This window comes from Heterodontus francisci, chromosome 6, assembly GCF_036365525.1.
Source record: "Heterodontus francisci isolate sHetFra1 chromosome 6, sHetFra1.hap1, whole genome shotgun sequence".
Lineage (NCBI taxonomy): Eukaryota > Metazoa > Chordata > Chondrichthyes > Heterodontiformes > Heterodontidae > Heterodontus > Heterodontus francisci.
The window spans coordinates 5880191-5893328 of record NC_090376.1 but is presented as its reverse complement, the minus strand read 5'-3'; the positions used below and the strand labels follow the sequence as shown (position 1 = coordinate 5893328).

The following is a 13138-nucleotide window of genomic DNA, read 5'->3' as shown; positions in this document are numbered from 1 at the left end:
TACTAACCCACCCTTCTACACCCTCATCCAGGTCGTTTATAAAAATGACAAACAGCAGTGGCCCCAAAACAGAACCTTGCGGTACACCACTAGTAACTAAACTCCAGGATGAACATTTGCCATCAACCACCACCCTCTGTCTTCTTTCAGCTAGCCAATTTCTGATCCAAAGCTCTAAATCACCTTCAACCCCATACTTCCGTATTTTCTGCAATAGCCTACCGTGGGGAACCTTATCAAACGCCTTACTGAAATCCATATACACCACATCCACGGCTTTACCCTCATCCACCTGTTTGGTCACCTTCTCGAAAAACTCAATAAGGTTTGTGAGGCACGACCTACCTTTCACAAAACCGTGCTGACTATCGCAAATGAACTTATTCTTTTCAAGATGATTATAAATCCTGTCTCTTATAACCTTTTCCAACATTTTACCCACAACCGAAGTAAGGCTCACAGGTCTATAATTACCAGGGCTGTCTCTACTCCCCTTCTTGAACAAGGGGACAACATTTGCTATCCTCCAGTCCTCCGGCACTACTCCTGTCGACAATGACGACTTAAAGATCAACAACAACGGCTCTGCAATCTCCTCCCTGGCTTCCCAGAGAATCCTAGGATAAATCCCATCTGGCCCAGGGGACTTATCTATTTTCACTCTTTCCAAAATTGCTAACACCTCCTCCTTGTGAACCTCAATCCCATCTAGCCTAGTAGTCTGTATCTCAGTATTCTCCTCGACAACATTTTCTTTCCCTACTGTAAATACTGACGAAAAATATTCATTTAACGCTTCCCCTATCTCCTCTGATTCCGCACACAACTTTCCACTACTATCCTTGATTGGCCCTGTTCTAACTCTTATCATTCGTTTATTCCTGATATACCTATAGAAAGCCTTAGGGTTTTCTTTGATCCTATCCGCCAATGACTTCTCGTGTCCTCTCCTTGCTCTTCTTAGCCCTCCCTTTAGATCCTTCCTGGCTAGCTTGTAACTCTCAAGCGCCCTAACTGAGCCTTCACGTCTCATCCTAACATAAGCCGCCCTCTTCCTCTTGACAAGCGCTTCAACTTCTTGAGTAAACCACGGCTCCCTCGCTCGACAACTTCCTCCCTGCCTGACAGGTACATACTTATCAAGGACACGCATTAGCTGCTCCTTGAATAAGCTCCACATTTCGTTTGTGCCCATCCCCTGCAGTTTCCTTCCCCATCCTACACATCCTAAATCTTGCCTAATCGCGTCATAATTTCCTTTCCCCCAGCTATAATTCTTGCCCTGCGGTATATACCTGTCCCTGCCCATCGCTAAGGTAAACCTAACCGAATTGTGATCACTATCGCCAAAGTGCTCACCTACATCTAAATCGAACACCTGGCCGGGTTCATTACCCAGTACCAAATCCAATGTGGCATCGCCCCTGGTTGGCCTGTCCACATACTGTGTCAGAAAACCCTCCTGCACACACTGGACAAAAACAGACCCATCTAAAGTACTCGAACTATAGTATTTCCAGTCAATATTTGGAAAGTTAAAGTCCCCCATAACCACTACCCTGTTACTCTCGCTCCTGTCGAGAATCATCTTCGCTATCCTTTCCTCTACATCTCTGGAACTATTCGGAGGTCTATAGAAAACTCCCAACAGGGTGACCTCTCCTCTCCTGTTTCTAACCTCGGCCCATACTACCTCAGTAGACGAGTCCTCAAACGTCCTTTCTGCCGCTGTAATACTTTCCTTGATTAACAATGCCACACCCCCCCCTCTTTTACCCTCTTCTCTGTTCTTTCTGAAACATCTAAATCCCGGAACCTGCAACATCCATTCCTGCCCCTGCTCTACCCATGTCTCCGAAATGGCCACAACATCAGGATCCCAGGTACCAACCCATGCTGCAAGCTCACCCACCTTATTCCGGATGCTCCTGGCGTTGAAGTAGACACACTTTAAACCAAGTTCTTGCTTGCCAGTGCCCTCTTGCGTCCCTGTAACCTTATCCCCTACCTCACTACTCTCAACAGCCTGTACACTGGAACTACAATTTAGGTTCCCATTCCCCTGCTGATTTAGTTTAAACCCCCCCGAAGAGTACTAACAAATCTCCCCCCCAGGATATTGGTACCCCTCTGGTTCAGGTGAAGACCATCCTGTTTGTAGAGGTCCCACCTACCCCAGAAAGAGCCCCAATTATCCAGGAAACCAAAACCCTCCCTCCTACACCATCCCTGCAGCCACGTGTTCAACTCCTCTCTCTCCCTATTCCTCTCTTCGCTAGCACGTGGCACAGGCAACAACCCAGAGATAACAACTCTGGTTGTTCTCGCTCTAAGCTTCCACCCTAGCTCCCTGAATTTCTGCCTTAAATCCCCATCTCTCTTCCTACCTATGTCGTTGGTGCCTATGTGGACCACGACTTGGGGGTGCTCCCCCTCCCCCTTAAGGATCCCAAAAACACGATCGGAGACATCACGTACCCTGGCACCTGGGAGGCAACACACCAACCGTGAGTCTCTCTCGTTCCCACAGAACCTCCTATCTGTTCCCCTAACTATGGAGTCCCCAATGACTAATGCTCTGCTCCTCTTCCCTTTTCCCTTCTGAACAACAGGGACAGACTCTGTGCCAGAGACCTGCACCCCATTGCTTACCCCTGGTAAGTCGTCCCCCCCAACAGTATCCAAAACGGTATACCTGTTGTTGAGGGAAACGGCCACAGGGGATCCCTGCTCTGCCTGCTGGTTCCCTTTCCTTCCCCTGACGGTAACCCATCTACCTACTTCTTTTACCTGAGGTGTGACTGCCTCCCTATAACTCCTGTCAATAATCCCCTCCGCCTCCCGAATGATCCGAAGTTCATCCAGCTCCAGCTCCAGTTCCCTAACGCGGTCTGCGAGGAGCTGGAGTTGGGTGCACTTCCCGCAGATGCAGTCAGCAGGGACACTCTTGGCGACCCCTACCTCCCACATTCTGCAGGAGGAACATACAACTGCACTGATATGCTGGGCTCCCCCGTCGTTGAGGATGGGGATGTTTGTGGAGCCTCCCCCGCCTGTTAGTTGTTTAATTGTCCACCACCATTCAGCACTGGATGTGGCAGGATTGCAAAATTTTCATCTGATCCGTTGGTTGTAGGATCGCTTAGCCCTATCGCATGCTGCTTCCGCTGTTTGGCATGCAAGTTGAGGTTCACCAGGTTGACACCTCATTTTTATGTATGCCTGGCATGCTCTCCTGCACTCATCATTGAACCAGGTTTGGTCCCCCGGCTTGAAGGTAATAGTAGAGTGGAGGAATATGCCGGGCCATGAGGTTAAATGTGGTTGAATACAATTCTGCTGCTGCTGATGGCCCACAGCACCTCATGGATGCCCAGTTTTGAGTTGCTAGATCTGTTCAAAATCTATCCCATTTAGCAGGGTGGTAGTGCCACACAACCTTCAGTGTGAAGACAGGACTTTGTTTCCACAAGGACTGTTCAGTGGTCACTCCTATCAATACTGTCATGGACAGATGCATCTGCGACAGGTAGATTGGTGAGGACGAGGTCAAGTAGGTTTTTCCCTCTTGTTGGTTCCCTCAACACCTGCCACAGACCCAGTCTAGCAGCTTTGTCCTTTAGGGCTCAGCCAGGTAGGTCAGTAGTGGTGCTACCGAGCCACTCTTGGTGATGGACATTGAAATTCCCCATCCAGAGTGCATTCTGTGCCCTTGCTACCCTCAGTGCTTCTTCCAATTGGTGTTTAACATGGAGAAGCACTGATTCATCAGACAAGAGGGGGGGGGGGGGGTGGTAGGTGGTAATCTGCAGGAGGTTTCCTTGCCCATGTTTGACCTGATGCCATGAGACTTCATGGGGTCCGACGATATTGTTGACTCCCAGGGCAACTCCCTCCCGATTGTATACCATTGTGCCGCCACCTCTGCTGGGTCTGTCCTGTTGGTGGTATATGACATACCCAGGATGGTGATGGCGGGGTCTAGGACATTGTCTGTAAGGTATGATTCCATGAGTATGACTATGTTGCTTGACTAGTCTGTGGGACAGCTCTTCCAATTTTGACACAAGCCCCCAGATGTTAGTAAGGAGGTCTTTGCAGGGTGTAGCAGTTTGATACAACTCAAGTGGCTTGCTAGGCTATTTCAGAGGGCATTTTAAGAGTCAATCGGGGGTCACAGGAGGAAGATTGGAAAAATAATTATAGTTAGGGGAACAGACAGACAGTCATTTCCGCAGCTAGAGGTGAATCCAGAATGGTGTGTTGCCTCCTTGGTGCCAAGGTCAAGGATGTCACAGAGGAGCTTCAGAGCACCTTGGGGGGGCGGGAGGGTGAATAGCCAGCAGTCATGGTCTACATTGATACCAATGACATAGGTAGAAAGAGGGATGAGGTCCCGCTGGCAGAGTTTAAGGAGCTAGGAAAGAAACTAGCAAGCAGGACCTCAAAGGTCGTCATTTCTGGATTACTCCCAGTGCCACGTGCAAGTGAATATAGAAATAGGAGGATAGAGCAGATGAATGTGTGGATGGAGAGATGGTGAAGGAAAGAAGGCTTCAGATTCCTGCGACATTGGGACCAGTTCTGGTGATGGGGACCTTTACAGGCCGGACAGGTCGCACCTGAATAGAGCCGGGACCAAGGTCCTTGTGGGGCGATTTGCTGGTGATATTGTGGAGGGTTTAAACTAACTTGGCAAGGGTGTGGACACCAGGAGGTAAATTTAGAGAGGAAAACCAAGATGCACAGAGAATTAGGAGAGACAGATAGCACTAGAGTAGGAAATAGTAAGGCATTAGGTGGGGTCAGTGTAAGAGGGAATGTAATAAGGTCTAAATTAGGTTTACTGTGCATGTGTGCGAATGCGCTGAGTGTGGTAAATAAGGTTGATGAGCTGCAGGTGCAGATAGCCACGTGAAAATATGATGTGGCGGTAACGGAAATCTAGCTCAAAAAAGGGCAAGGCAGGGTACTAAATATTCCTGGATACAAGGTGTTCAGGAAAGATAAGGAAAGAGGAGGCGTTGCTGTACTGATTAAGGAGAACATTGCAGTGCTGGAGAGAGGATGTCTTAGAGGGGTCAAGGACAGAATCTATTTGGTTAGAGCTAAGAAACAATAGAGGCGCCATTACATTGCTGAGGCTTGTTTATAGGCCACCAACTAGTAGGAAGGATACAGAGGAACAAACTTTCAAGGAAATTACAGAGAGGTGCAAGAATGATAATTATAATGGGGGACTTGAATTAGACTGGGATAGTAATAGTGTAAAGGGCAGAGAGGAGCAAGAGTTTCTAGACTGTGTTCAGGAGAATTTTCTACATCACTATGTTTCCAATCCAATGAGGAAGGAGGTATTGCTGGATTTGATTCTGGGGAATGAAGTGGGTCAATTGACAGTAGGGGAACATTTAGGGGACAGTGACCATAGCATCATAAAGTTTAGGTTAGCTATGGAAAAGGACAAGGAGAAATCCAGAGTAAAGATAATTAATTGGGGGAGGGCCAAATTCAATGCAGTGAGTGGCCCAAGTAAATCGGAATCAAAGATTGAAAGGTAAAACGAGAACTGAACAACGGGCTGCTTTTAAAGAGGTGATAGCTCGGGTACAGTCAAGGTACATTCCGAGAGGGAAAAGTAGGGAAAACAGAACCAGAGCTCCCTTGATGATGGAAGAGATAGAGAGTAAGATGAAGCAGAAAAAGGGCCCATATGACAGATGTCAGGTGAATACAATTGAGAAGCAGGCTGAATATAGAAGGTTCAAAGGGGAAGTGAAAAAACAAATAAGAGAAGCAAAGAGAGAATATGAGAAGAGACTGGCAGCTAACATGAAAGGGAATCTAAAAGTCTTCCACAGGCACATAAATAGTAAATTGTTGATAAAAGGTGTGGGGCCAATTAGGAACCTAAAAGGGAATTTATGTATGGAGGTAGAGGGCATGGCTGAGGTACTAAACGAGTACTGCATCTGTCTTTACCAAGGAAGAAGATGCTACAAGTCATAGTGAAAGAGGAGGTAGTTGAGAAACTGGATGGGCTAAAAATTGATAAAAGGAGGTATTAGATAGGCTGGCTGCACTTAAAGTTGATAAGTCACTGGGACCAGATGAGATGCATCCAAGGGAAGTAAGGGTGCAAATTGCAGAGGCATTGGTCATAACTTTGTAATCCTCTTTAGATACAGGGGTGGTGCCAGAGGATGGGAGAATTGTAAATGTTACATCCTTGTTCAAAAAAGGTGCAAGGACAAGCCCAGCATCTACAGACAGGTCAGTATAACCTCGGTGGTGGGAAATCTTTTAGAAACGAGAATTCAGGACAAAATTAATAGTCACTTGGACAAATGTGGATTAATTAAGGAAAGCCAGCATGGATTTGTTAAGGGGAAATTGTGTTTAATTAATTTGCTTGAGTTTTTTTTGATGAGGTTAACAGACAGAGTTGATGAGGATAATGCAGTTGATGTGGTGTCTTGTGGACTTCCAAAAGGCATTTTATAAAGAGTCACATAACAGACTTGTCAGCAAAGTTACAGCTCATGGAATAAAAGGAACAGAAGGAGCATGGATATGAAATTGGCTCAGCGACAGGAAACAGAGTACAGTTGTGAACGTTTTTTTTTTCCGGACTGGAGGAAGTTATGTATTGGGGTTCTTAGGGGTCAGTGTTGAGACCATCTGCTTTTCTTGATATAGATTAATGACCTAGTCTTTGATGTAAAGGGCAAAATTTCAAAATTTTCACATGACACAAAATTTGGAAGTATTGTGAACTGTGGGGAACACAAGTTTCAAGAGGACACGGACAGGTTGGTGGAATGGGCAGACAAGCGGCAGATGAAATTTAATGCAGAGAAGTGGGAAGTGAATCATTTTGGCAGGAAGAATGAAGAGAGGCAATATAAATTAAAGGGTAAAATTCTAACAGGAGTGCAGGAGCAGAGGGACCTGAGGGTATATGTGCACAAATCATTGAAGGTTGCAGGGCAGGTTGAGAAAGCAGTTAATAAAGCATATAGGATCCTGGACCTTTTTATAAATAGGGGCATAGAGTATAAAAAACAAGGAAGTTACAGTGAACCTGTATAAAACATTGGTTTGGCCTCAACTGGAGTATTGTATCCACTTCTGGGCACCACACTTTCAGAAGGAAGTAAGACATTGGAGAGGGTACATAAAAGATTCACAAGAATGGTGCCAGGGATGAGGAACTTCAGTTATGTGGATAGGTTGGAGGAAACGGAGCTTCTCCTTGGAGAAGATTAAAAATTTACCAGAATGGCTCCAGGGATGAGTGAGTTTCATCACAAAGTTAGGTTGGAGGGGCTGGGTTTGTTCTCCCTGGAGCAGAGGAGATTGAGGGGAGATTTGGTGGAGGTGTGCAAGATTGTTACAGGCTTGGATAGGGTGGAAAATGAAAAGCTATTCCCATTAACAAATAGTACAAGGAGTAGGGGGACGCAGATTGAAGGTTTTAGGCAAAAGATGCAGGGGGAATATGAGGAAGCACTTTTTATGCAGCCGGCGGTAATGACCTGGCACTTGCTGTCCACAAGGGTGATGGAAGCACAGACGATCAATGACTTCAAGAGGAAGCTGGATGGCCACCTGAGGGAAATAGACTGACAGGGCTACGGGGATTGGGCGAGGGAGTGGGACTGACTGCACAGCTCCGTGGAGAGCCAGCATGGACTCAGTAGGCCGAATAGCTCCTTCTGAGCCGTAAATTTCCTTGGAGAAGAGAAGGCGGAGAGGTGATTTGATAGAGGTATTCAAACCATGAAGGGTCTAAACAGAGTAGATAGAGAGAAACTGTTCCCACTCGTGAAAGGATCGAGAATGAGAGGGCACAGATTTAAAGTAATAGGTAAGAGAAACAAAAGCGACATGAGGAAAAATCTTTTTACACAGCAAGTGGTGAGGATCTGGAATTTACTGCCTGAGAGTGTGGCGGAGGCAGATTCAATAAAGGCCTTGAAAAGAGAACTGGATAATTATCTGAAGAGGCATGATCTGCAGGGCTATGGGGAAAAGGCTCAGAGCGGGACTAGGTGAGTTGTTCTTGCAGAGAGCCAACATGGACACAACAGGCAGAATGGCTAATTCTAGCTACAGGGAGTGATTTCAGCTTATGTCTGCCGAGCATTAGGCCAGGCCTTTGGATTACTAGTCCAGTAACAGTACCACCATGTTACAGTTCCCCACTGCCATTAGCTGCTGAATGCTTCAGGTGAACCTTCCTCCGTTGGCAACAAAACGTTGCCAAGGGCAACAGGAAAGTTGCCGCGCGGTGCCCGCTGGGATATGTAGTTCCCCCCCGTGGCTCCGCCCAGCTGTGGATCCGGCGAACGAACTACAACTCCCAGCGGGCCTGGGATTTCGCGACTCCGCTGCCTGGAATAACTTGAAGTTTGTTTGTAAATTAAAAGCCGTATTTTCCGCCCGGGATTCCACCCTTAACGATTCATTTGCAAATAAAATAAAGAAGTTCCTGATGTTAAGAACTACAAATCCCAGAATTCTAAGCGAGACGCCCACCTTCGGATCACCCGCGATGTCGAAGCCTCAGTGTTTTCTAGCTGGAGGTCCGAGGCCCAGTACATCACCTCGCTCTGATCAGACAACATCTCTGTCTTTGTCGCCGACGTTTAGCCTACACTGCCATCATTATACCGACGCCCATTACAGCTGGACGCGCTACGGCAGCCTCGACGTAATTATGTCATCACGCTGTGCGGTGGGGAGGCGGGGTTTGTATCTGCATGTCAATGACGGCGGGCCGGCTGGAGATAGGTTCCCGGATGGGCAAGTTACCCGGATGTTGATGACGTTGTCCAGGCGGCCAGGAGCAAGGTACCCGGATGTTGAGCGCGGAGGGACCCGATGGAATCTCCCGGATGTTGATCACGTGGCGCGCTCTCAGCCAAAGGGGGCGCTGCGCGCGCGGGTAGGCGGGGCTCGGATTTGAATGGCAGTGACGTCAGAGTCATGTTAAAAAAAAACATTCCGGGGGCGAGAAAATAAAGGCCGAGGATCTGCGGCCTAGCCCGGCCTGGGCTTCGGACGGCTGCGTGCTCGGTAAGAGCCTTTGGGGATTATGTTTTGTGGTAAAGTGAGGGAGTCTGATTGAGGGAAGGTCTGGAGAAGGCTATTCAGCCCATCCGGCCTGTCCCACTGGTCAGTGGCTGAATAGCGGCCTAAATCCAGCCAGGGAATCACTTCCAGTGCAGGAGGAGACGGTGTTGGCTTTCGACAGGAGCAGTTCACCTAGTCCCACTCCCCTTTCCCCAAAGCCCTGCATAGATTTTTTTTCTCTTCAGATAATTATCCAATTCCCTTTTGAAAGCCAGCATTGACTCTGCCTCCACTACGGTCTCAGGCAGCGCATTCCAGATCCTAACTGCTCGCTGCAGAACAATGTTTTTCCTCATGTCGCCATTGACCACTTTGGTGTTCTCTGGCTTTTCGCCAATGGGAACAGTTTCTCCCTATTTACTCCACACCCCCTCATGATTTTGAACACCTCGGTCAAGTCCCCTCTCGACCTTCTCCAAGGCAAACAGCCCCAATCTGTCCATGTAACTGAACACTAATCCCTGGTACCATTCTGCACTCTACAATGCTCTTACATTCTTCCTAAGTGGGATTTCTGTATTCTAGTTGAGGCTGAACTGAGTTTTATTAAAAAATTATGATAACTTTCCTCCTTTTGTACTTAATACCTCTTTTCATAAAACTCAGGATTCTGTGGGTCTTATTAACTGCTTTCTCAACCTGCCCTGCCAACTTTAATGATTTGTGCACATATACCCACAGGTAGTACTTTATCAAACACCTTCTGGAAATCCATGTACACCACATCAATTGTATATCCTTATCAAATTTCTCTTCTTCTTTGGGCCTCCTTATCTCGAGAGACAATGGATACGCGCCTGGAGGTGGTCAGTGGTTTGTGAAGCAGCGCCTGGAGTGGCTATAAAGGCCAATTCTGGAGTGACAGGCTCTTCCACCCACAGGTGCTGCAGAGAAATTTGTTTGTTGGGGCTGTTGCACAGTTGGCTCTCCCCTTGCGCCTCTGTCTTTTTTCCTGCCAACTACTAAGTCTCTTCGACTCGCCACAATTTAGCCCTGTCTTTATGGCTGCCCGCCAGCTCTGGCGAATGCTGGCAACTGACTCCCACGACTTGTGATCAATGTCACACGATTTCATGTCGCGTTTGCAGACGTCTTTATAACGGAGACATGGACGGCCGGTGGGTCTGATACCAGTGGCGAGCTCGCTGTACAATGTGTCTTTGGGGATCCTGCCATCTTCCATGCGGCTCACATGGCCAAGCCATCTCAAGCGCCGCTGACTCAGTAGTGTGTATAAGCTGGGGGTGTTGGCCGCTTCAAGGACTTCTGTGTTGGAGATATAGTCCTGCCACCTGATGCCAAGTATTCTCCGAAGGCAGCGAAGATGGAATGAATTGAGACGTCGCTCTTGGCTGGCATACGTTGTCCAGGCCTCGCTGCCGTAGAGCAAGGTACTGAGGACACAGGCCTGATACACTCGGACTTTTGTGTTCCGTGTCAGTGCGCCATTTTCCCACACTCTCTTGGCCAGTCTGGACATAGCAGTGGAAGCCTTACCCATGCGCTTGTTGATTTCTGCATCTAGAGACAGGTTACTGGTGATAGTTGAGCCTAGGTAGGTGAACTCTTGAACCACTTCCAGAGCGTGGTCGCCAATATTGATGGATGGAGCATTTCTGACATCCTGCCCCATGATGTTCGTTTTCTTGAGGCTGATGGTTAGGCCAAATTCATTGCAGGCAGACGCAAACCTGTCGATGAGACTCTGCAGGCATTCTTCAGTGTGAGATGTTAAAGCAGCATCGTCAGCAAAGAGGAGTTCTCTGATGAGGACTTTCCGTACTTTGGACTTCGCTCTTAGACGGGCAAGGTTGAACAACCTGCCCCCTGATCTTGTGTGGAGGAAAATTTCTCTTACCTCATCAAAAAACTCAGTCAAATTAATTAAATATAATTTGTCCTTAACAAATCTGTGCTGGCTTTCCTTAATTAATCCACATTTGTCCAAGTGACTATTAATTTTTTCCTGGATTATCACTTCTAAAAGCTTACCCACAACTGAGATTAAACTGACTGGCAGTTGCTGGGTCTATCCTTAGACCCTTTTTTGAACAAGGGTGTAACATTTGCAATTTTCCAGTCCTGTGACACCACCCTTTGAATCTAAGGAGGATTGGAAGATTATGGCCAGTGTTTCTGCAATTTCCACCCTTTCCTCAGTATCTTTGATTTTTAGATTAGAGATACAGCACTGAAACAGGCCCTTCGGCCCACCGAGTCTGTGCCGACCGTCAACCACCCATTTATACTAATCCTACACTAATCCCATATTCCTACCAAACATCCCCACCTGTCCCTATATTTCCCTACCACCTACCTATACTAGTGACAATTTATAATGGCCAATTTACCTATCAACCTGCAAGTCTTTTGGCTTGTGGGAGGAAACCGGAGCACCCGGAGAAAACCCACGCAGACACAGGGAGAACTTGCAAACTCCACACAGGCAGTACCCAGAATCGAACCCGGGTCCCTGCAGCTGTGAGGCTGCAGTGCTAGCCACTGTGCCGCCCTGCATCTGATCTGATATTGGTGACTCAGCATCTTGAAAAATAACCAGTCTATCTAATATGAAAGCAAAATACTGCAGATGCTGGAAATCTGAAATAAAAACAAGAAATGCTGGAAATACTCAGCAGGTCTGGCAGCATCTGTGGAGAGAGAGAAGCAGAGTTAACGTTTCAGGTCTGTGACCCTTCATCAGAACTGGCAAATGTTAGAAATGTAATAGGTTTTAACCAAATAAAGTGGGGGTGGGACAAGAGATAACAAAAGGTAAGGTGTTGATTTTGCCCCTCTGAGCTATCAACACCGTGCCTTTTTTTATCTCTTGCCTTAGCCCTGCTTTATTTGCTTAAAACCTATTACAATTCTAACATTTGCCAATTCTGATGAAGAGTCACTGACCTGAAATATTAACTCTGCTTCTCCTCCACAGATGCTGCCAGACCTGCTGAGTATTTCCAGCATTTCTTGTTTTACTCCGTCTATATAATACCTCTATCAATTTTTAGCCCATCCAGTATATGAACTACCACCTCTTTCACTACGACTTTGGTGGCACCTTCTTCCTTGGTAAACAGAGATGTATAGTGCTCATTTGCACCTTAGCCATGCCTTCTGCTTCGGAATTAGAATTAGAACATTACAGCGCAGTACAGGCCCTTCGGCCCTCGATGTTGCGCCGACCTGTGAAACCATCTGACTTACACTATTCCATTTTCATCCATATATCTATCCAATGACCACTTAAATGCCCTTAAAGTTGGCGAGTCTACTACTGTTGCAGGCAGGGCGTTCCACGCCCCTACTACTCTCTGAGTAAAGAAACTACCTCTGACATCTGTCCTATATCTATCACCCCTCAACTTGAAGCTATGTCCCCTCGTGTTTGCCATCACCATCCGAGGAAAAAGACTCTCACTATCCACCCTATCTAACCCTCTGATTATCTTATATGTCTCTATTAAGTCACCTCTCCTCCTCCTTCTCTCTAACGAAAACAACCTCAAGTCCCTCAGCCTTTCCTCGTGAGACCTTCCCTCCATACCAGGCAACATCCTAGTAAATCTCCTCTGCACCCTTTCCAAAGCTTCCACATCCTTCCTATAATGCGGTGACCAGAACTGCATGCAATACTCCAGGTGCGGTCTCACCAGAGTTTTGTACAGCTGCAGCATGACATCGTGGCTCCGAAACTCGATCCCCCTACTAATAAAAGCTAACACACCATATGCCTTCTTAACAGCCCTATTAACCTGGGTAGCAACCTTCAGGGATTTATGCACCTGGACACCAAGATCTCTCTGTTCATCTACACTACCAAGAATCTTCCCATTAGCCCAGTACTCTGCATTCCTGTTACTCCTTCCAAAGTGAATCACCTCGCACTTTTCCGCATTAAACTCCATTTGCCATCTCTCAGCCCAGCTCTGCAGCCTATCTATGTCCCTCTGTACCCTACAACATCCTTCGGCACTATCCACAACTCCACCGACCT

At 47.2% G+C, this 13138-nt stretch overlaps 2 protein-coding genes across 4 annotated transcripts in view; one reads left to right on the top strand and one right to left on the bottom strand.

The window, feature by feature from the left end:
- Positions 1-8734, bottom strand: part of lrrc51 (leucine rich repeat containing 51) — a 65618-nt gene extending 56884 nt beyond the window's left edge. Inside the window, exon 1 of one of the 2 annotated variants that reach the window (XM_068033029.1) lies at positions 8542-8734. In XM_068033029.1, coding sequence (XP_067889130.1) covers positions 8542-8630 — 89 coding nt within the window. In that variant the 5' untranslated portion in view covers positions 8631-8734. The remainder of the gene's footprint in view (positions 1-8541) is intronic. The other variant, XM_068033028.1, reaches the window with a different exon arrangement.
- Positions 8735-8974: 240 nt separating this feature from the next.
- Positions 8975-13138, top strand: part of numa1 (nuclear mitotic apparatus protein 1) — a 94736-nt gene continuing 90572 nt past the window's right edge. For both annotated transcript variants that reach the window (XM_068033023.1, XM_068033024.1), the window contains exon 1: positions 8975-9081. The gene's annotated coding sequence lies outside the window, so the exon portion shown is untranslated. The remainder of the gene's footprint in view (positions 9082-13138) is intronic.